Raw genomic sequence first — 22,999 nt, forward strand, 5'->3', positions numbered from 1 at the left:
GCAGGCCAGAGTCAGGAAACCTGGAGCCTATGCTGGGGAAGGTTCATTACCAAGTTTAAATCCTGAATTGCCAAAGCTGTTGCATGTATTTGCTTCACTCTCAGAAAGGCACTGCAGAGAATGGAAATCCATAAATGACAGGACCAGCATAACATCTTCTTACCCCCAGACCATGAAGTGTTTATACTAATCATCTTTGCAAAGCTGACGGGAGATTATGTTGGACAGGGGTTCTGTTCAATGAATGTATGTTTTGAAGAAATTTTATAAAGGAGACCCAAACTCAAGACTACACTTCAGAGAGAAAGAAGGACAAAGGGTCAACACACCTCACATTCAGACATCAGCAGATTGGTGAGTGATGGCCATGGAGCAGGTACAATGACATTGTAAACAAAAGTACCAAGGGCAACGCCTCCCACAATGCTGGAGCGCTCTTATGAACGTGCTCTTGAGTTGTGTTCATGATGGAAGTCTAACCACAAGAAGAGGGGATTCTGCGTTAAGATTGAATATAGTGCTGGTTCTTGGTACTAGCATGAGAGAGAGGGAAATACAGAAAATCTGAAGTGCAAGATTTGGATCCTGGTACAAGGTCCTGTACTGACAACGATAAAGCAGAAGGTGCCGGCTCAGACAAGACCCCTACAGGACGAGGAAGAGAAGCTGCTACATGTTGTTCTCATGAGAGATCCCTACCCATGTGCTGCAATTTGTCAAAGGTTAATGGTGCCAGGGTTTTATCAGCTGTCTCTTCTGAGTGGCCATTAGGAACCCTGGAACATGCAGACAGGTCTTTCTCAATACCAACAGCCAGATTTTAGAGAAATAATCTCACACTCTTCCCTGACGAAGGTGACATCTGGGCATATACTGAGTTTTTACTTTCCTTCAGGTTTCCATAGCTACCTGAAGAGGAGTGAGTTTTGAGGTGAGAGTCACTGAATGTGTCTTCCAGAAAAACAATGTCACAATGTCTTCCGGGACAGTCTTCATTGATGGATCAGGGACAGTGGGGAGAATGATGTGAATGTGAAGGTCCCCTGCAATGCCATCATATGCTCAAGTTATCATTAGGTATTAGAAGGGAGAAAAGCACTATGGTGGCAGAAAACCTGTCTGATAATGGTATTACATCACTAACGAATTTTTTTTTTTCAAAATTTAAAAAATTTTATTTGTTCTAATTAGTTGTACACGCCAGTAGAATGCACGTATACATTTTGATAGATCATACATAAATGGAGTGTAATCTCATTTTTCTGATCATACATATTGTAGGATCACATCGGTCATGCAGTCATACATGTATATGAGGTAATAATGTCTGTTTCACTCTATGATCATTCCTTCCCCATGCCCCTTTCTCTCCCTTCACTCCCCTCTACCTAACATAAAGTAACTCTATTCTTCCCTATCCACTCTCCCTAATTGTGAATTAGCTTCCACATATTAGAGAAAATAATTGGCCTTTGGTTTTTTGGGTTTGGCTTATTTCACTTAGCATGATATTCTCTAACTCCATCCATTTACCAGCAAATGGCATAACTTCATTCTTCTTTAAAGCTGAGTAATATTCCACCATATGTATATAAGGTGGAATAAATAGATACCTCACATTTTATTTATCCATTCAACTGTTGAAGGGCATCTAGGTTGGTTCCATAGTTTAGCTATGGTGGATTGAGCTGCTACAAACACTGATGTGGCTGTGTCACTGTAGTGTGTTGCTTTTAAGTCCTTTGGGTATAAACCGAGGAATGGGATAACTGGGTCAAATGGTGGGTGAATTCCTTGATTGAGATGAGTGTCAGATTATACATAGGAGAATGTTCCAGTTCTCAGGAGTTACAAATTTAAGAGGAAATGGAAACTTAATGAAAATCTTGCTTCACTGCATCTATCAGTACCTTTGTATCACATAAGCCCTGGCTTATTTTCTGTCTTCACAAGAATTTAAGTGCCAGGGGACTACTACAGAAGCTTCAAAACTCACAATGCCTGTGTAACGTGCTCTCAACCAGGATATCATAATACCATATAAATGTGGAAAACATTTTTTAAAAACTATCATTTCTGGAAACTGATCAAATAATACAGTATTCTAAACTACATATATTTGAGAGTTCGAATATTTCATATTTTTAAGCTTGGAAAAATAGTTCAAAAAACAATGAAAATACACTGAACTTCTAAGACACCCCAGAAGCATCATCATGCCCTCTATCTGTCATCCACTGTGTGCACTGTGGGCACCAGTGCGCCTCAAAGTAGATTGACATGGGTGCCAGGGTCTGTTTGTGGAGCTTTCTAACTTCACAAGAAGAAAAGCTGAGATGGGCTGGGAAGAGAAGTGGACTGAAATTCGATCAAGAGATGGAGATGTGCTTTTGACTAGAATAAAGGCAGTGGTAAATGAGATGAGGGGGAGCCCTTCACTGAAATCCATGGCCCAGAGACTGGAGAGTGCAGAGGAAGCAAGAGCAGAAGGTCGGCTTCTGGGTGTGTGCGCAGCTGATGTTCAGATTTCTGTATCTGATTCCTGTACAATAAGACATACTTTTATCCTAATAGAGATACGAATGCTGAACATAACTGGATGATTTCTTTGCCCTTCTGACAAGACATACCCTACTCTTCAATTGCCTATTCCAGTATTAAAGTTATTTTACAACAGAAATAACAGGCTGCTCACTCCTTTTCAGAGTTCATCTGCTGAAACCCCTTGACCATTTTTAATACACTGTTTTCATCTTTGGTTGTTATTTCTACTTCTGCCACAGCTTCTTAGATGCCCCAGCTGGCACTAATTCTAATAAGATATCTTTAGTTCACAGCTATTTTTTAGTATTTAAGGCAATTTTCAATATATTTAAAAAATAACCAAGATGAAATGGGCAATGTTCCAAGGACTGTTTCCTTTCTGAAGGCCAAACCTACATTTCTACCTCTGTTACTTCACTCTCCAAGGGAGAAGAGGGAGCAAGAAATAAGAGAACTCTTTTTTTTTTTTTTTTTTAATTTCACCTTTTATTTTTACTTTAAGTTGTCAGATAACAATCACGTGTTCTCTTAAGGAATCTCCATTGCCTACCCTGGTTTGGGTTTCCCTCTTCAACTGGCATTAGTCATAAACTAACCAAGCTTCCTGTGTGTTTTGCTCTTTGGTGCTAGGGATTGAGCCCAGGGCCTTGCACATGCTAAAAAGCTCTACCACTGAGCCACAGCCCGAGCTGTGTTCCTAGTCCACTTGGATGGGAGTTGCCAACGACACCAGGCCTCCTGTCCGCTGAAGAGCAGGATGGGTCACGCTGCTCTGGTTTGGACATCATGGGAAAGAAGAAGGCTGTGGAGACCACAGAATATGATCCAGAAATTCAGAGGAACTTCCAAGACACTGGGTCATGAAATCCTTTGCATGATATCCCTCCAAACACACATACCATCATGTTTACAATCTAAGAAGGTACAGTTGTGAATTCACTGTCAGAAGACCCTGAGGAAACAAGGACTCCAGGGGAAGAACCTCTGACTTCTCAGAATGACTCCAAGCTCCATAAACTTGTGGTCATGAAACTCTAATTATTTCCATGAATGCTCCCAGGGCTTCACCTACTATCACTGCTAGGCCTTTCACCCGCTTCAGGATGATTAAGTATCTAAGTACACTAGAAAATTCTGAAAATTCAGAATAAAAAATTTCAAATCACTTTTTGTTTTAATAATTCTAAGTAATAATGTGATTAGTTTGGTGACAACATTTCTTAGATGCAGGTTTCAGATTACATACATGATTAAGAAGAGCTGGAATCAAATTACAGATACAATGCTGTGTTGTAATTTTTAGAAGATCTATTTGGTAGATTTTCTAAAAATTTATATATATATATATATATATATATATATATATATAAATGTATATGCTATGATAAGGAATTCTTAAAGAAAGACAAGGATGGGGTGGTTTCTCGCTCCTAAGATCTCACTAAAGCACTGAGGTCAATTCCACAAGCAACACGTGGATTCACTTGGAAGGCATATCTATCAAGTTACACATCAATATGCTTTTGTTATTCCTATTCACAGAACGCTCTGAACCCAGTTTAAACAAAGCACACCTTGGTATTATTATCTGCCACTTCCACTGCCTCATTTTGAGAATTCTGACAGGCTAAATGACAGTTTTCATTAAAACTTTATTTTAATGAAATAAGTGTAAGTTACAGTCAAGTTCACAGATGGTTTTGGATTGAACTGTCTCCCAATTAGTATTTCTTAACTGTTCATGTAACAATGTGTTTCTAAAGTCATTTCCCTATCTGAGAATCTTTAAAAAGAAATCTCAATCTGTGAAGCAAACAGAAAAATAATTTACTAGTAATTCCTGTTCTTTTAGGGCATCACAATATCACTGTTAAATGTGTCCTGTGAGTTCAAGAGCAGGGGATTATTTTATCTTTCTCTACCATCTCTGATGGGTAACTATCCTCCGAGCTCTTCTCTCCCAAATTTCACTACAGAAAGATTCGCACACTTAAACGAAACCAGTGGCCAACTAATTCTCAAGTAGGAGATGGTGACGTAATCGACAGAATTTAGGGCAATAAAATCCCCACGGTCGCTGGAAAGCAGGGCAGATGTGTAAAGACTCGACACTGACGTGTCTTCAGAGGCAAGAATTACTGGCAGGAAGTTGTCGGGCCTCTAGATTTCAGAGTTAACTCCAAAAGGGTGATGAGGCCAAACACCAATCAAAACGATAACAACAAAGAGAAATTATTGTTGAAGTTGTGTTTTTTAAAAAATGAAACCACACATCTCTGAAATGAAGAGATCAACCATTCAATACATATTCATTAAATGCTTAATGAAAAGTAGAACACTAAGCTAGGTCCTATGAGGGATTAGAAGTCAAAGATATGGTTTCTGCCATTAAGTAGCTTAGAATTAATTTGTAGAACTAGGGTGAACATGCAAAGTAATTACTGTTAAAATACGCAAACCAACAACACCTTTAACAGTCAAAATCCTTTCCCTGTGAGGGCAAAGAAATTCAAGCAAGTGTCCACAGTGAGGTAATACTGAAAAACTATTATTTGTCTCTACTTCCAGATGTTCCCTAAGGACAGAGCAGTAAAGTTGCAGGGCACTTAGTCACTAGGAAAATTTGAACGCATGCACACTATCTCTAACGTGGTGCTCAAGTAAGGACAAATAAGACAATGTGTGTGTTGGATAATAGGGAGAAAGTTAAAATGAGAACATAAAAAACTTTATTTTTGGTTTTCATCATCACAGATACATACATTTTCAAGTATATCCATGTCATCAATGATCCCAAGGGAGGATTCAAGTTAAACTCACCAGCAGCCTTCAGTTACCTGCAACACCATTTACATACATACACGGATACTAATGCTAACAAAAAAAGATAATTGCATTTGATAAATTACCTCTTGTAGGGCATTCCATAGTTCCTCATCTGTGTGCTCATTAAAGGGATCCAGGTTTTTCCTCATTGTTCCAGTGAACAAAACAGGCTCCTAAATGTCCAAAAGAGTGAATATCATTACTGATGTCTCTTTTCATTTTATTCCAACGTTGATTTTCAGACTAGAATTAAACGATGAAAACAAAGCAAAGCAAAACAAAACCACAAAAGAAACCAATATTCACTAGAATCATTAAGTCTGTGAATGCCTGTTTACCAAACAACACCTCTACAAATTTACCATTGTACACATTGTGCTCTACGTCTCTTCCAGACCACTGAACACTAACAAGAGCAGCTATGCAGGGCGCCCTCGTAAGAAAATGAAGGTGCAAAAGGGAGGTTTGGCTTTTACAAATGCTTCCTGGGTAATAGCTACAGAAACAGGAAATACAAGGATATACTTATTTGAGGAATGTTACATCAATGGAACTACTGAAATATTATCAATTCTGGGTTATGCAAGAAAATATTAAGCAAACCTCTGATTAATTGCAGTTTATGCTTCAAAGGAAAATTGGTATTTTCTCCATTAATAAAACAGTCTTCTGGGATTGGGATCTCTCTCTGTGTGTCCAAATGGGATGTTCTGTCCTTTGTCCAAAGGGGACACAAACTAATGAGGCCAGTGGCACCTCTGCTCATGAAGAGATCACCTCTGATGTTGCATCAGCTAATCCCTGTGTTATCTCGTCTGCACATCAGGGTTACCTCTCAAACCTCATTATTAATGACCAGGGTAAGGTAACCTGAAACCTATTGTGAAGTACACATGTAATAAAAATATTTTAATTTAAATAGCTCTTCTATTCATCTGCCTCAGGAGGCACCCACAATTAAACTGCTCTTAAAATACATGCCTCCTTCTGAATGTCAAGGAAGAACATTGTCCATGAGTTTCCATAGGCTGTAAATGTTTCCTTCTGGCTCAAGCAACTCAGGCCACAAGGACACGAGCAGCAAAGAGTCCAACTGGCTACTTTCGGTGAAGATGGCAGAACCACAGGTGCACAGATGTGGGAACCAGAGCCCTGGGTTTTCCATGGGTGCCCAGAACTGCTCAAGGGAACCAGAGACTGGAATCTCTCCTGGCCTTGGGGCTGGGCCTCTAACACATGGGAAGTGCCATTCACTGTCTCAGTTCTAAGACAGGTGAGGGGGCAGTGGACATGGAAGGTCAGTGGTGTGCTACCTATAAACAGGTATCCCTAGACAAAATCTGAAAATCAAAAAGACATTAAAATGGGTGTTTTATTTGCACAAAGTTGATTAAGTGACTGATATGCCCCAAAAGCACTGAAAAACCACTGGTGGTACCATATTTCAAAATGACTACTGAATTGAACAGAAAAATCCCAAGGACTTTATTTAAGGTTTTGCCTGAAACTACCAAATTCAAGGCTGAAGACTAAACAACCATCTACACAGGAAAGGGAATCTCTTGTTAGGGGAATAACCATAATTTTACCGACTTCAGATAATTAAAAAAACAAAACAGAAAAAAACCTTGGTCATGACCAACCAAGAGAGACTGTACACCATCCAGTTGTTCACATGAGTTCCACAGAAGCAGAGTGGCCATGGGCAAGGTGGCTGCTATCCACCCTTCATCTCCCCCTCCTCCCACCTCCCCACAAGGGCCCACATTGTCGATGACATTCCACTCAGGGGCTCACACTGAGAGGCTCTGAGGATGGGTATTTGAGACAGAGGGGCTGGAAGAGCACAGGTTCAGAAGCAGCACGGAGACCACATGGAGACGCGGAAGGAGGTCTCTGCTTTATCAATGGCAGGTCTACTTTTTCTAGGATGGCAAGTGCGACCTGAACCTTCAGGTCCCTCCCATAGAGCAAAATCATATCCAGTAACACAGTCACGGTTTGAACCTCATGGGTTTTTACAAAGAACCCTTTCGAGAGATGATATCTAAGCCGATTTACGAAATAACTGCTTTGCTTTTCATAGTTTGATCTTCCTTTCTTTGTGAAAGGATGGGAAGGGACGCAGTATTAGCGATTAAGGAACAGTGGTTTGGTGGCTCAGGGAGGCCCAACTCCCTATTTCTTCCTCAGGGACCTCTGCATATCACCTTCCTCACCTTCTCCCCTTTAGGAATCCCCTTGAAATGGATGAGTCTCTCCAGAGAATGGGGACTCCTGTGAGGTCCTTCCAGGTCCAGGAGTTACTCACTCTGAGCTCCTGACCATCTGCAGCTGCCCTATGCTGTGTTCTGAACTTCAACCTCAGGCACAGAGATCTCACAGAGCTTCTCTTAATTGTCACCAAATCACCCACTGCCGATTGGCATAAATGACTGAAGTGAAGTTCAAGTACTTCCCACTGCAATAGGGGTCCCCACTTAAATCTATATTATCAATTTAAATGGAAATATTGGACAATCACTCATGTTCATTTAGGCAGGAGAAAGTAGTTCACCAAATAAGAACATTTTTTGTTATGTCATGCTGAATACATATTTCACTGAGTAAAGTTTCAATCAAAACTTGTTGAACTAGAGGAATGATTTACTAAAACATTAAGTGATTGAAGCTGTATTTTTCTTTAAAACCAGCAGGCAATTTGTTCAATGTCTGTTTTACTACGCCAGTGTGTTTTATGTATGGTATTGGTTTCTGCTCATTCTACTTTCATCTATCTGCCAAAGAAGAAACCATTATATTATCTTCCAAAGGTAATAAAGTGTTCATAGTAGACACATATTGCAAGAGTAGATAAGGGTCGAATTAATTATCATTTCTGATAGATATTATTATTTAACATGCCTACCTTTGTGCAATAAAATTAATAAACTAATCTTATAAATAAGTGTTGTAAAAACGTTTGCAGGCAGAACATTCAGTGTTGAGATTTATGGGAGGACACACAACCTTCTTGTAAATATGTGCAAAATTTATTAGCCTACGTAAATTTTTTCTGATGCTACATATTTAAACCTCATTTAATAAGAGTTTTACTTTAACCCCTACAGTTAGCTGGTGTGGTTCCGTTCGGAAAACAATTGCTCTTCTTCAATATAATAATTTAAATGGAGGACTAGCATCAAACCTGTTTTTCATTATGCTTTTAAAAGTTCGCACATGTTATTTGTGCTTTCAGCCATATTCAATAGTTAATTTTCCCTCTATTACTAACATAACACAAATTGGTAATAGACAAGTGACCCAAAAGTGGCCACTTGGCATCAAAACATTTAGGGAAATAACTGATAACCCTTTGACAGAACTATCAGATTGAAAAGTACAGTCTCACTAGACCTATCTTACATGATGTGGGGACAGGCCTCACTATTCCCAAGAAACTCTACCCACTAACCTTCAGACACTTAAGAACCTGGCACCAAGATGAACACTGCTACAAACTAGCAAGATAAAGCACAACTCTCCCCTAAACTTTTTGGGTCACAAACCAGGCAACTTCAGCTATTACTGCTGTTACCTGGTACCCCAACAGCTGTTTTCAGGTTAAAATACAAGGGCCTTTTTTGAGGGTAGCACACATCTCTTGGTCTCAAGACTCAGTGAGTCACCTGAAGTCACTTTCAATTCTTGATTCCCTGCCCCAACTTTTTTTTTTTTTTAATCCTGTAGCCTCAGAATGAACCGATCATCATCCATTTTCAGAAGAAAAGAACATTGTTAGTCAACAAAGGAAGAAGAATTTAAGTCCTGTAAAGTCTTCTTTAAATACAAAAAGGTCACCAGCTCCAGGGAGCAGTTCCCTGGCTTTAATGAAGACTTCACTGTGCAGAAAACAAAGGTCGACCGCATTAGGCTGGGATCCAATTGTATTTCTTTACTAGTAACAGCATACCTACTCTTTTTCTCTTTGAGTTTTGTTCTCAGAAAGAAAAAGGAAAAAAAAAAAAAAAAAAAAAAAAAAGAAAGAAAGAAAAAGAAAACCAGGTAATTCAAAAGAAGTCTTAAAGAGACACAACTGCTTATCCTGTTCAACCTGGGAGAAAAGAATACTAAAATAAAATAGCACAGTAAACTGTTTAAAAATTATCTGGCTATTGTTCTGTTACAAATTTTAAAAATCTATTAAGTGTAAAAGAGAAGATCTGTTTGATCATGATAAAGATGATAGCTGTTGATGTGCGCCAACCCTCAGGGCACAATCATAAATGCTGAATTTGCATGGAATTATTCTGCAATTGAAAACATCTTTCTTTGTGCCCACAGGATAGGGGCTCTAGGTGTCAAGAATCCATCCAAAAAAGTTTTGAAATCCATTCTTCCAGATGCTTTCTGATAAGCATTCTATTCCTGGAAGACAGCCCCACCTTGGGGTTCTCTTTGGGGAGTGCATTAACCATTTCGGATCAGTAGCACTAGTGAAAACAATTTTTAAGCTACCTGCTCTGGGGAAGGAAATGACCTAGGAAAATATTTTCATGGTTTGCTTATTTCTGCAATCTTGAACACATATTGAAGAGTCCCTTCTTAAGGACACAGTGTTAGGTTTTTTTTTTTTTTTTTTTTTTTTTTTTTTTTTAAAGTGACTCTAGGTTGGTCCCTGGCTCTGTATTGGCCACTGTGCCCCTACGCAGGTCCTGAACCCCTAATTCAGAATTGCTCATGGTAGGGTTTAGAAGGAGAAAGGAGGACCCTGAATCATCAACTAAGGGGAGATACACAAGAGAGAGAGGACTGGGAGCTCCCTGTTGCAGGGTGGGGGTGGGTGGCAACAAGAGGCAGCACTTGGTTTCCCTTTTACTGTGTCTGCCCCAGACTTCTAAGTTTCTTACCAGGGTGTTGCAACACTAGCAACCCTGCCCCAGACTTGTTTGGGGGAAGACAGCCACATGATTTCTGCACTGCAAATCCAGTAACCTTAAAGTCACCTTGACAACAGGTTTTCTCAGCCTCTGCAGTCACTAAGCCTTGTCAGAGAAAAGGGTCCTGAGCTCTGGAGGTCAGGCTGCGAGTACCTGCCACTCATGAGCCATGACACAAAAATGAATCCCTGTTTCTAAAATGATTTTTAGTGCTGAGTGCCACTTAAGATTTCTGGCAAAAGAAATCACACGAAGAATCCAGTCTTTCAAAACCAGCTAAATGCCAAAGGGTGACAAAGATCTAGGAGAAGGCATCTTCAGCTCTGCTCCATGTTGATTCACTCTGACTATGGTTTGGAGGAATCCTTTTTAAGTGTGAAAAAGCCAAACATTGGGAGAATATCTGATGAGATGTCATTCAGTTCAACAAACATTCATTGAAATAAAAATTTCTAGAGATAGACCTGACTTTGGATTCTACTACTGATAAGCAGTTGACTCCAAGGTAAGTTATGAATCTCTCCAAGCCTTGGCTTTCCTTCCTGGGACATGGGGCTCGCCCTGCCCACCCTGTGGGGCTGCTGCCCCAAGAAGCGGTAGCCTAGAGGAGGCTTCTCACAAGGGCAGCAGGAGCCTGGCCAAGCCGCAGGACAGAGGGGTACAGTGTTTTAAAACTGCAGGTGTGACCAATGGATCATGAAATCAATTTTGTGGCTCATGATCATCATTTTGTCTTTTATATGAACTAGAATAGAACGGATATAATAGAAAATATCAGAGCACAGGGCGCAGAGTGATGCTGTTTTATGAGATTCTTGTTTCTGTGCATGTGTGTGTGCAGGACTTAAATACAGGTCCGAGGGGAAACAGGATGCAAAGGAGATTCCTCCTGGGGACCCCGGCCTCAGCAGCTTTATGGTAGTGTTGGCAAGGCTCAGAGGCTGAGGATCTCCCGGAGTCCACCTGGTATCCTGGCTCTGCCGCTTTCACTTCCTGGTTAAGCAAGTTAAGCTCTCTGTGACTCAGTTTTTAAATGTGTCACATGAGGGTGACAATAGAATTGTTGAGAGGATTAAGTGAGAGGTGGTGGGGAAAGAAGTTAAAACACGTGAAGGATTTCACAAAGGTGAGGAATTATTAGTCCTGAGTAACTTGGTAACTTGTGGGGCTGCGACAAGCACTGGAGCCCCAGAAACAGGAGAAACAGCCTTTTCTTCAGAAGAAAACAGCAAGGAATGTGGGCAGTAGCCTGGGGGCGGTGGGGGTGGTGGTGTTGCCAAGGGTTAGTGGGGTGCAGAGCAGCGATCAGGATCAGGAAAGCAGGATGGGAGGAAGCCAGAAAAGAAAACAAAGAGATGGCTTCACCTTTTCTTTTTGAGAAAAACATCAGATTCCCCTGTCGAGTTTAATCCTAGGTCAATCTAACACACACACACACACACACACACACACACACACACTCTCTCTCTCTCTCTCTCTCTCTCTCTCTCTCTCTCTCTCTCTCTCTCTCTCTCTCTCTCTCTCTCTGTTTTTCTGGATTTATTTAAATGTAAATTTAAAGAAATAATTGGGTTTAAAGAAAATCACCAAGGATTATAAAAACATAAACGGAAATTAAGGCGCCAACTCATTCCAGAATGTGCTACCATTTTTTAGTTAAGTAGTGATCATACCTAAGTGGCTGGTATTAATCACTCCTAAAGAACCAGGCACTGGGCCACCTATATTTTTGCATATAATCAAATCTTCATGACAAATCTATTAGGCAGTCACTATTAGACCTGGCTTAAGGATGAGGACACTAAGGTTGGGTGACCTCATCAAGGTCACATACACACTGTCGGAGACAGAGAGGAATAAAAATGTGGGTCCTGTAGATGCTAAGTTCGCGCTCTCTAGCAGGGGATCCCCTGCTAGCTCCTGAACGGCTTCACAGGACCCCATACTCAGTATGCTATCTCTCCAAACTATGTTTCTTCTATCAAGCAACACTGCACCTTGGAGACAAAGCAAGATAAAGGTAAAATATAAAGGATCTGTGTTTACAATGCTTGGTGATCAGGATCTACATGGATACAAAGCGTAGCACTGTTTTGTAAGTATGCTCTCTGGAATAGACACACAGAACATTTGCACAAAAGGAGGGTGGGAACTTATGGAACAGAACCAAAACCTGGTGATGTCAAGGTGTATTTAGTCTTTGCTCAGATGTGCTTCCAAAACATTCCCAGCAGAGCCAAGAATCATCTAACGCTACTTCTTTATTTAGAGTTCTTTTATGTACACAAGCATACAACCATTTCTTATTAAGAAGCATTAAAAGTAATGTAGGGCACGTTTCTAGATCCTTTCATCCAAGGATATGAAAGGACTTGGCAGGCACACCCTCATCTCTGTTAAATAAATCTCCTTTGGCCCATTTCTGAGATGGGTACAACCAAAAGACATAACTTGGGAATTTAGATTTTCATTTTCTACTGTAACAATTAGAAGTCATGATTCTAATCTCCAAAAGGAAGTTTATGTGTCTGAAAATTTGCCCCATTTTTTTCTGAAAGGATTATCTTTTTTGATCTTTTTTTTTTTTTTAAACTGTGGGAAAGTACACCAAACATGAAGTTTACCACCTTAACCATTTTTAAAGCGCACAGTTTTGTGGTATGAAATGCACTTACACAATTGTCTCCACCACCCATCCACAGGACTTTTTTCATCTTACAAAACAAAGCCCTGTACAGCTTCATGTTCCGCCTTCCCTCAGCCCTACCCACCACCACCCTACTGTCCATAGCACCTCGTACTCTAGAACCATCCAACACTCTGTGACTGGCTCAACGCACTGAACACAACGTCTTCGAAACGTGTCCGTGTTAGAGCCTGGGTCAGAGCTCCTTCCCTTTTTAATGCTGAGTAAGTTTACACTGTTCATATCAGCCATGTTTAATCCTTTTACCTGTAGATAGATACTTGGGCTGTTTTCATTCTAGGCTGCAATGAGCACAGCCGTACCAATATCTCAAGACCCTGATTTCAATTCTTTGGGCCAACTACTCGTAAGGGAAATGGCTGGATCATTCGGTGACTCTATCTGTGATGTTGGGAGGAGACCCAAGCTGTTTTCTACAGAGGTTGTAGTGTTTTACATTCCCACCACCAGAGCATCAGGCTCTCCATTTTTCTGCATCCTCATCAACACGTGGTGATATGTACACACACATATATTTTAGAGTAGTCATGGTGAGGTGGTATCTCATCGTGGTTCTGAGGTGGATACCTTGATTTCAAAATAACTTTGAGTAATTTCCAATTATTTCAGAAGCGGATGGTAGGTTGCAATTGTACTCTGTCACGAGCGAGGCGCATGTCCACATTCTCCTTCCCTTGGGGAGTCAGGTTCTCTATGTTTCCTAATCAACAAATACTTACAGCCTCCTTATCCACACATCCAGAAAGCATACTTGTCAGGTTCTTTTTCTTTTACCTCCTATTTCTCATCTCAGGAATGACTGTCCACATGTGAAGGACGTATGTTTGCAGAGTGTAAAAAACCCCAAATTAGAATCCCTGAAGAGCAATCCTGGAGTTGCACTCATGCAAACATCAAAGCAGAGGAGAGGATGAAGCTGCCCCAGGCCTGTGGGGACAGACCCTATGGTGCCCGTGGCTACTGACCTAGAGGACAGTGATTACTCAGTAAATACTTCCTGAGTTTGTGTTGAATAGATGAACTGAAAGCAGTGACAGGAGATGCTATTGTGCATGTAATTCAGTCTCTAGAACACTCCCTGAAAGTCTTCCACTAAGAAGGAGAAGAAAATAAAACAAAATCAGAGCCCAGGAAGACATGGCAAGTCAACCCTCTGCCATCATGGCAACCAGGCCCTGGGTCTGCGTGAGGCACATCATACACGCTGACAGCTCTCACTGCTGCTGCCAGTAGCTGCCTGGTAAGGAAGAGAAAAAGGAAGTGCAGAGGGATGGAGCTCCTTTTCCCAGTCTTGCTCCTGATTCTGTATAGCATCCCGGAACAAAACCACTTATTAATACCTAGAGTCTCAAAGGGTCTGCAAAGCATCTTTAAGATGTGCTCTCACAGCTCCAGAATTTAACAGAGGGCCCTCCATGGAGATAATCACCCCTGAAGGGGTAGCTTTACTCCCTACAGCAAATTCCCTCATTAACACACTTAAAACCCACATTTCCCTATAGAAACCTCTCGAGTGCTAAACAGACCATTTGTTATTTTCTCAGAATTACGTAGTTATAAGTGGATAAAACTAGCACATAAGGAAGCTGAATCTAGGATCTATCTGGGTAAGTTATTGAATCGGTCTTTCCCTTCTTCCTCCCCCCAACCCTGCACCCCTGTGTGCGTGCATACACACAAGAAAAAACAACAACCACAAAATGAATGAATGAATCAACTCTGATATGAAAATACCTGTTGAAAATACCTATTTTCAAAATATGCTCTGTTGGGGAAAGAATCAGTCTTCTCATCCCATTTCTTAAAGAGCAATAAAATTAAAAGCAATTAAACTCAGGTGCCCTTATGGAAGGAACACGTGCGAATGTTCTAACTTGCATACCTGAGGTATGATGGACATCTTCTTCCTTAAATCGTGAAGTCCAATTTCAGTTGTCAAGATCTTATCAATCCAAATTTTCCCTTCGGGTTCTGACAATCTAAAAAGGGCCGAGATGAGGGAACTTTTCCCAGCTCCTGTTCTTCCCACAATTCCGACCTACAGAGAGATCCAGGAGGGTGGATGACATTTAAGAATATGCAGCACACCTAGAGGAACACTTTGGTTTCTAAAGGTGAATTACAGAAGTTTTATGCAGAACATCAGCTCAAAGTTTCTCAACCTCAGCACTGTCCACATTTTGGGCTCAATAAATCTTCATGGTGAAGTGACCTGTGTCCTGTGGGATGCTTATCAGTATCCCTGGCCTGTACCTACTGGAAGCCAGCAACAGCACCCAAGTGTGAGAACCCAAATGTCAGACATTGACAAAGGTCCTCTGGGGACCCAACTGCCCCTGGTTGAGATCCACTGGTTTATAGAAGAGTTAAGATCAGTCATCCATATCCTGGCTGGGGAGACCCAGCAGCCTCCCAAGGGCATGCTGAAAAGTCAGCTCTTGAATGAGCTTTACTTCCAAGGTCTGGATATTTTGAATCTTGAGAATTTCTTGGATAACTTCACAGAGATGGTAACAAGTTAAGTCAGAAGTATTATATATAAACAAGTATTAGTTTTTCCAGAGTCTATCATTTAAGACAAATTATTCTTTGGCAGAGAAACTAAATCGAGATGCTAAATGTCTGGTTAAGTTTGTTTAAATGTCTTCAAATGTTTAAAAGTCCATCTAGGGTCTTAGCAGACAGTAACCGGTAGCCAAAACAAGCAACAATGAGATCAACACCACCACTACTAATAATATTGCTATTTACATGGGGCCTTTCATCTGGGCAGCTCATAAGGCATTTTACAAATCAATTAATACTTATAATAACTGCTCCTTGAAAGAGAGTCATCTCAAGTGATCATTTCTCTTATTAATGCCAAAGTAGAGAGAAATAAAGTGCATGGACAATAAGATCAAAGAATCAGGGCTGGGGATGTGGCTCAGTGGTGGAATGTTTGCCTAGCATGCATGAGGCCCTGGGATCCTCAACACCACACACACACACACACACACACACACACACACACACACACACACACACACACACAGATGAAAGAATCAATATATTACAGGCAAAAAGCTGGTCAGGAATCAAACTGTACTGTAAAAACTAGCCTATAAAAGCGTGTACTTAAACCTGTATACAGAAAACTAGCCTTTTTACCAATGAGGTTGCTCAACTGCTAATTCCCTGGTGAGAGCTTCCTGAGAAATGACATCATCCTTATTTAAAAATCTGGAATCAATGAAGGGTATAAGACATGCCCTCAATTGTTGATAAATTAATTCAGCACATTTAAAAAATATTGCTTCAGACAGAGGTAAACTGAACTTTCCTGCACACTGATTATGTGCTGGGAACTTTATACATTATCTTATTTGAATACTTTCAAATAAAACTTACTCTATAAAATCAATAATGGCATTTAAAAATTATCTTTATAGAGATTAAATGTCAGAAAACTGGCTTTATCTAATTAAAATAATCTTTGGAGCCATTACCTATCTTATGGGAAGTCCTAAATTTTGGCAGGGGGGAAGGGGTACTGGGGAGTAAATCCAGGGATGATTTACCACTGAGTCACATCCCCATCCCTTTTTATTTTTTACTTTCAGACATGGTCTCTCCTTAAAATGCCCAAGTTGGCCTCGAACTTGTGATCCTCCTGCCTCAACCTCCTGAGTAGCTATGATTATAGGCAGGTGTTACTGCATCTGGTGAAGTCCTAATTTACACTTTATGGACGGGCTGTCTTCCCAGCTGTTTTCTGCAAGCAGGTATGTATGCCCCAGGGTACATACATGTGGTTTGTGGCTGCTTCTGTCTTCTCTGGGTGTTCTCTTGTGTAAATCAGCACATATCAGGACACAGGCAGATGACACATTGGAGAACATTGTGGACACGCACATGCTATCAGCTCCTTGGGAAACTGATCCATCTGTGCAAACTCAAAGGAAACTTGGCTCTGGCTATTTCTCTCTGCCATTCAAAGTCATCAAAACTACAGTTCAAAAAATTTTCACACATAACCAATGGGTCTAACTAGATGCCTGGTGAGAATGTCCCTAGCCTCAGAAAGTTCATGTTCATCCCATTAAAGGAACACATTGAGATGCTTTTATTTTAGCTGCTTTCCAACGGCCCCTTTGTGTTTTCTCAACCAGGCCAAGGTTGGTCTCTGATAACTGCATCAACATGTTAGACATCTGCACTTGGATCTTTCTGCATATATCAAACTCAGCATGCTTAATACCTAGCACCTCACTTAAAACAGCTGCTGCTTTAGGCCTCCCATCTGTAATCTCCTAACTTCTCTCCCAGGTTCCCAGGCTCTGAATGTCTACCTTACTTTCACCTTCCTCCAAAGACAGTCTGGCATCGAGCCCTGAAGAGTTGGTATTTGTGTCTTGATTTGACCCTTCAGTTAAATTCCTGCAGCCATTGCCTACACTGATGGTGATGGTTGCAGGAATTCACAGGAATCTACCCTCCCCAAATCCCGACCCTGTGCTGGGGATGGAACCCAGGGCCTCATGCATGTGCTCTACCCCTGAGGTACCCCTCCAGCCCTGTGATGCCTTTTAAATATCAAAACAAACTCTTCCTAATTATAATCAGTGCAAATAAATGTGAAAAGTTAATAAGCACTCGCCATCAGCCAGCTCTCTGACCGTCACCCTTCATGTGAGGGTGTAACTATATGTTTGTTCTTAAGAGTTACAAACTCACATTTAAACAAAACAGGGGCTGGGGGTATAGCTCAGTTGGTAGAGTGCTTGCCTAGCATGCACAAGGCCCTGGGTTCAATCCCCAGCACCACCAAAATCAATCGATCAATCAATCAATCAGTCAAAACAAGATTAATATGAACGTATTGTTGTGCTCTGTTTCAATTACTACTTCATTAAAACATTTAAGAGGCACGTAATATTAAAGCATATTGATCATTTATTTAGCAAATCCCCTATCTGTAGATGTTCAGGCTGTTTCTAATATTTTGCTATTATAAGTAACCTCATGATAAATATTCTTGAAGCTTAATCTTTGCAAATAACTAATTATTTCCTGAAGATGAATTCTTAGACGTGGAACTTCTGAGCAACAGATATGAACATTTTCAAAGGAGGCTGCTAAGTACTGCCAAACTACCCTCCAGAAAGAGGATTCCAATCTCCACCACCACTGGGTCCCTGGCTCATTCACCAACCTGGGTGTGGTAACTTTGTTTTAATCGACATTAGTTTGATTCCCAGAGTGGCATCGTTTCCCCATAACATCTCTCTAGGAGCACAGGACAGCTGCTGGCTTCCAGCACTCAATTCTCAGACTCTCTGAAGGACAGTTCTGTGCCTCACATCACACCGGAAACCTGTTCTACAAAACACCCTCAACCAACCTTCCCATCTCAGCTACAGGAGAGCTTCCCTGGGGGAACTGGGTGCTTGAGGTCCAAACCTGAAAATGTGCATTGTACACCCAGTAGTACCCTCCACTGTGTATCCTGCAGATACCTAATACTGAATTCGTATGGAATCAAAGCCTTGTGCTCAGCCCATGGTGGTCCCCCCACCTAAATTCTTTCACAAGCATTTCCTACACCTTTTCAAATCCTAGCCATGTGCCACCATGTTATTTCAAATGGCTCATTTCACAAAAACTCCACTTGTCCCTTCTGTGGACATGTCCCACCCCTAACAGATGTCACATCACCCCTTCTTAAAAATCCATAAACTCTGTGGGGCTCCTCCTGTCTCACAGAGCAGTCATTCATACACTACTTTGCTCTTCCACTGGACTGTACGTGCTGAGGGCAGAATCTCTATTGGATTTGCATCTGTACATTTGTATTATCTGTGATGTCCTGTGAAAAACAGCAATTCCACAGAGAGCTGAGAGATTAACTCAGACTTGGGACACTGTTGGGATTATCACCATATTGTTCAGGTAAATGATAAGTTGGTCAGAGAAGACAGACACCACCAATGAGCTCTATGAACAGAATGGCAAATGGCCAGTCCCTCGCTTTAAAGGGGCAGAAAGCAAGTCATGCGTTGTAAGTGGTTAAGTTTACCTTATACCCCAGGATAATGACAGCTACCTCTGATCAAGCACTGACTGTGTAGATCTCTGGGCTAGGTGTTTTCCAGAGGTGAGGTACTATTACCTCCATTTTACAAAAGAGAAAATGGAAGATTAAAGAATCTGTCTGAAATAATTGAACCTGTAAGTGATGCAGCAGGACTAAGAACCCAGTTCTGTCTGCCGCTTTCCCATTGTGCTAAGGGTTTCCTTGTCACTATATCCCCTTGGTCCGTCTGGGAGACAGTAGGGGAGGGAGACCCTCGTGCTAGGCAGGAGAACATGCTGCAGATGCAGGTGTATAATGTGGAGGTGGAACAAGAATTTGGTTCACTCTGAGCAGACCACAGTTGGTTACAGAAGAACAGGCACCTACAGCAGAGGCTGGGAGAGAAACCTGCAGGTGTGGGATAGGCATGGGTCACCCCAAAAAAAGGACAGATTATATCTAGTGTTCTACTGGGACAGTGAGACTTTTTTATGACATCGGGTTATGAAAGGAACTCAAGTGCCTGGGCTGGTACAGGGACAGAGTCAGCTATGTAGGGATGGCTAAACCCCAGATGAAAACAGGCTGCAACAAAGACAGGCTCTACTGGAAAGGATGCGAATATATGCATCAACTTAGGAGCACACAGAATTAAATTATAAGGTAAACTCATGGTTTACACTACATAAAAGTCAAAAAATTTTGTAGTGGCCCAGGACTTTCTAGAGTCTCATGTCCAGTCCTGAGAGGGGCTGGAGTAATCCATGAGCTCAACTTAATGTTGATGAAGATTCTTGGAAACTTTGTGGGTTATTGGTCAAAAAAAAAAAAAAAAAAAAAAAAAAATCGATATGGGGGACTTCACAGAGGGTCTCCTGCAAAGGCAACTAATTGCAGAGGGCTGGGTGGCCTGTGTGGCTGCGTTGCTAACAAGGTCCCAGGAGATGCAGGTGCTGCTGGAGCAGCCAGAACTGAGAGCAGGAAGGAAGTGGAGCCCAGGGCTCCCGTGAGGCGGGCTCTCTGAGAAAACATTATGTAAAAAAGGAGAAAATGTAGAAACTCATATTTCTGCACATTATAGCAAGGTCTAATACACAGCTGTAAAAATGTATTATCCAAGTAATAGCTCTGAGCAAGAAAAAAAATAACAAACCAAAATCAATCTACCTCGAGAGCTGGAAAATGCTTTAAAATGGCCCAGTACTCTCTCAAATGATCAAATCAACCACAAAATCACCTAAATGAAAAATGCAGCCAGTGTTTAGAATCAAACCAGGAAGCCTAAGGTGGTGTTTACCTCATTTTTGTTCTTTATTTTGACTTGCTATTTCTTCCATGAATTAAAAACCTGCTTAGTACCCATTACATTTTCCTGTCTACTATAACTTCCAGGAATCTCGGCAGCGGAGACCATCAAAAGGGAATAAAGCCCCATTTCTCCTGCGTTGGCGCATTCCCACATCCTTGCCTGAAATAGTGCCTCGGTCAATCAAGTCCAACACCAAAGGGGCGGCCTGCCATCCTGGGGGCTGGGTTCAGGTGTGGCAGAGTTGAAACCTGGCAGGTCACAGGTAGACCAAAAGCATTCCGCAATGATACTGCCTGCAAGCAACCTCTAAAGACACAGACGGCACAGACGGAGCTCAGGTGATGCTGGGCGGACCAAGGCATGAACCAAAAGTCAAGTTACTGGCGATATTACAATTCAGTCTTCAAATCCAATTTACCCTCAAACATTTTAGCGTCTCAGATAATCCTATCATTTGGGGGTTTTTAAGATGGAGGAATACCAATCTGAGGATATCCTGTTTTCTAACTTGTAAAGCAGAGGTTCTTCAGTAATGCCTATCGTGTGGCTTCGAGGGAAATTTAAGACCTATATGAACAATGAGAATCACGTTTGCAACATTGAGATCTGATAAACACACTGTGCGCGAGTAAGCGAACACCCGGACAGTCCTGCCAGCGACAGGATTGGAGAGGCTGGCTTTCATCAGAGCTGCAGCTTGTGTCCCCCACACAGCTGTCCTCACTGTCTCTGGACCTACAAGGAAGCTGTGGAAATAATTAGAAGCTTGCTTTTGCCAAGTGACTTACTGAAGCTGTTCCCTGGGTACCCTTTGGGCACTAAGTTGTACATTTGTTCTTTCATGTCACAAGGGCATCACTCATTAAATCATGCCTGTGATTAGGCCATTAAATGGGCCCTTGGTGGAGAGAGTTTAAAAGCGGCAGCTCGTCAAGTATTTAACACTCCAGGGGCTGGGGGTGCAGCTCAGTGGTTGAGTGCTTGCTTAGCAGGTGCAAAGCCCTGGGGCTCCAGCCCCAGTACTGCAAAAGGAAAAATGTACTTAACATTCCCATCTAGGGAATGGGCTGTTCACAGTGTTGCTTTGTGAGTTGGTTTTCTTACAAGGGCCTTCCTACCTGCGTGTTATGCTCCCAGCCAGCTGTCCTCAGCACCCACCACATGCCCTGCAGAATGCCACTTACTGAGAGCAGGAATGTTCCCTAATCTTAAGAAGCCATCCCTCTGTGCACACACATTGATTCTGCATAGCTATTCACCAGCCGATGGACGCTCTCTCTCACCCTTTGGCTATTGTGCATAAAGCTACTGAGAATGTGGGTGAACCACAAATGTTATTGTCAAGCCCCTAGAAGATGATGTGGAAGAACAGACTCACAGAGGCAGAGGTTGTAGCTGACTCCGAAAATGAGGAGACTTTCTGCAGCCAGACAGCAGCAAAGGGCATCAGAGGCTAGGGGCAGCGGGTGCATGAGTTGGAAGGTCAGGTACTTTGGGAGAACAGGGGACACCAGAGTGTAGTGTTGTGTGCATGCTAGGAGTCAAGGCAGGAGGGGCAGGTGGGGAAAGAGCTTCCTACTGCCTGCTTTGCTTGGTTTAGTCCCTGCAAAGGGCACCAGGCTGTGAATGAAAGGACCTTGCTGGCAGGTGGAGAGGCTGGTAGAAGCAGGCCACACACCTCCCTGCAGTCTCCCCAGCCCCTCCTGGATTTCCTTTCCTTGACTCTGAGCGAGTCTCTGGGCCCTTTACTGTCTCCAACATGGGGCTCTGGTTTCTGAGCTCCAGTGGGTTTGTAGCTTCTGGGCTTTTCTCTGGCAGCTGAGAACTAGCCACACAGTTCCAGTAGGAACTGGTCTGGGCCTGGGGCCTGCGGAGGGGTATGGAAGCGGCTCCCCAGGCCGGGAAGCAGAGTGTGGGGGTAGAGCAGCGAGCAAAGGAAGGTACAGGTTAGATGAAGGAAAGAAAGAGCCAGAAAAGGGACAGGGGACAAGAAAGGGAGGGCTGGAATGGAAGCTGCAACAGTGGACAGAGAGAAAAGCAGCTGAGCAATCCAAGGAGTAGGAAGGGATGGGAACCAGACACAGAAGCCCTGTGACAAGAAGCCAGGGCTGGCTTTCTAGGTGTGATTATGAATAACTGGACGTCAAATACAGTATCCCAAGTCAGTTAAGTCCCAGTCCTGGTGCTCAGGGCCCAACACTGCCATGAGGCAGCTCACAGCAGGAGGAATATGCTGGTTTCCAAGCAAGACTTATTAATATTGTCACTAATGTAATTTTTTCCAAGAGGAAAAAAGGTCCATGAGCAAGACAACAAGCAGACACGGCACTAAGTCTTTAGTAGACACTGTAACGAAGATGGTTTAAACGAACCTTTTCTCTTGATTTGATGAGTGCTGTCAGATGCTTCAACACCAGAGGCCCGTCTAGACTGTAGGTGAAGTTGACATTATCAAAGACAATCACTCCTTCATGGGGCCAGGTGGGTGGTGGGCGTTTCTGGTATTCCCAAGGTGCTTCTTTTTCTAGATTCGTATATTCAATCACCCGCTCCACTGAAATCATCTGAAAGAGATGTGGCATCCACATGGATTAGGTGCAGGGACTCACTGATGGGTGCTGGGGGGGTGAGGGGATGCT

At 42.1% G+C, this 22,999-nt stretch overlaps 1 protein-coding gene across 4 annotated transcripts in view; it reads right to left on the reverse strand.

Annotated features, from left to right (window-relative positions):
• Nucleotides 1-22,999, reverse strand: part of ABCC4 (ATP binding cassette subfamily C member 4 (PEL blood group)) — a 243,002-nt gene that overhangs the window by 22,531 nt on the left and 197,472 nt on the right. For 3 of the 4 annotated variants that reach the window (XR_013763518.1, XM_079138025.1, XM_079138024.1), the window contains 3 exons: nucleotides 22,733-22,924; nucleotides 14,879-15,034; nucleotides 5,454-5,543 (listed from right to left, as the gene is read on the reverse strand). Coding sequence is in view for 3 of the 4 variants with exons in the window: in XM_079138025.1 (XP_078994151.1) it covers nucleotides 5,454-5,543; nucleotides 14,879-15,034; nucleotides 22,733-22,924 (438 nt within the window). In the remaining variant the exon portion in view is untranslated. Of the gene's footprint in view, nucleotides 1-234; nucleotides 476-5,453; nucleotides 5,544-14,878; nucleotides 15,035-22,732; nucleotides 22,925-22,999 lie in introns of those variants that run through there. The other variant, XM_079138026.1, reaches the window with a different exon arrangement.

Source organism: Sciurus vulgaris (assembly GCF_902686455.1).
Source record: "Sciurus vulgaris genome assembly, chromosome: 4".
Taxonomy (NCBI): domain Eukaryota; kingdom Metazoa; phylum Chordata; class Mammalia; order Rodentia; family Sciuridae; genus Sciurus; species Sciurus vulgaris.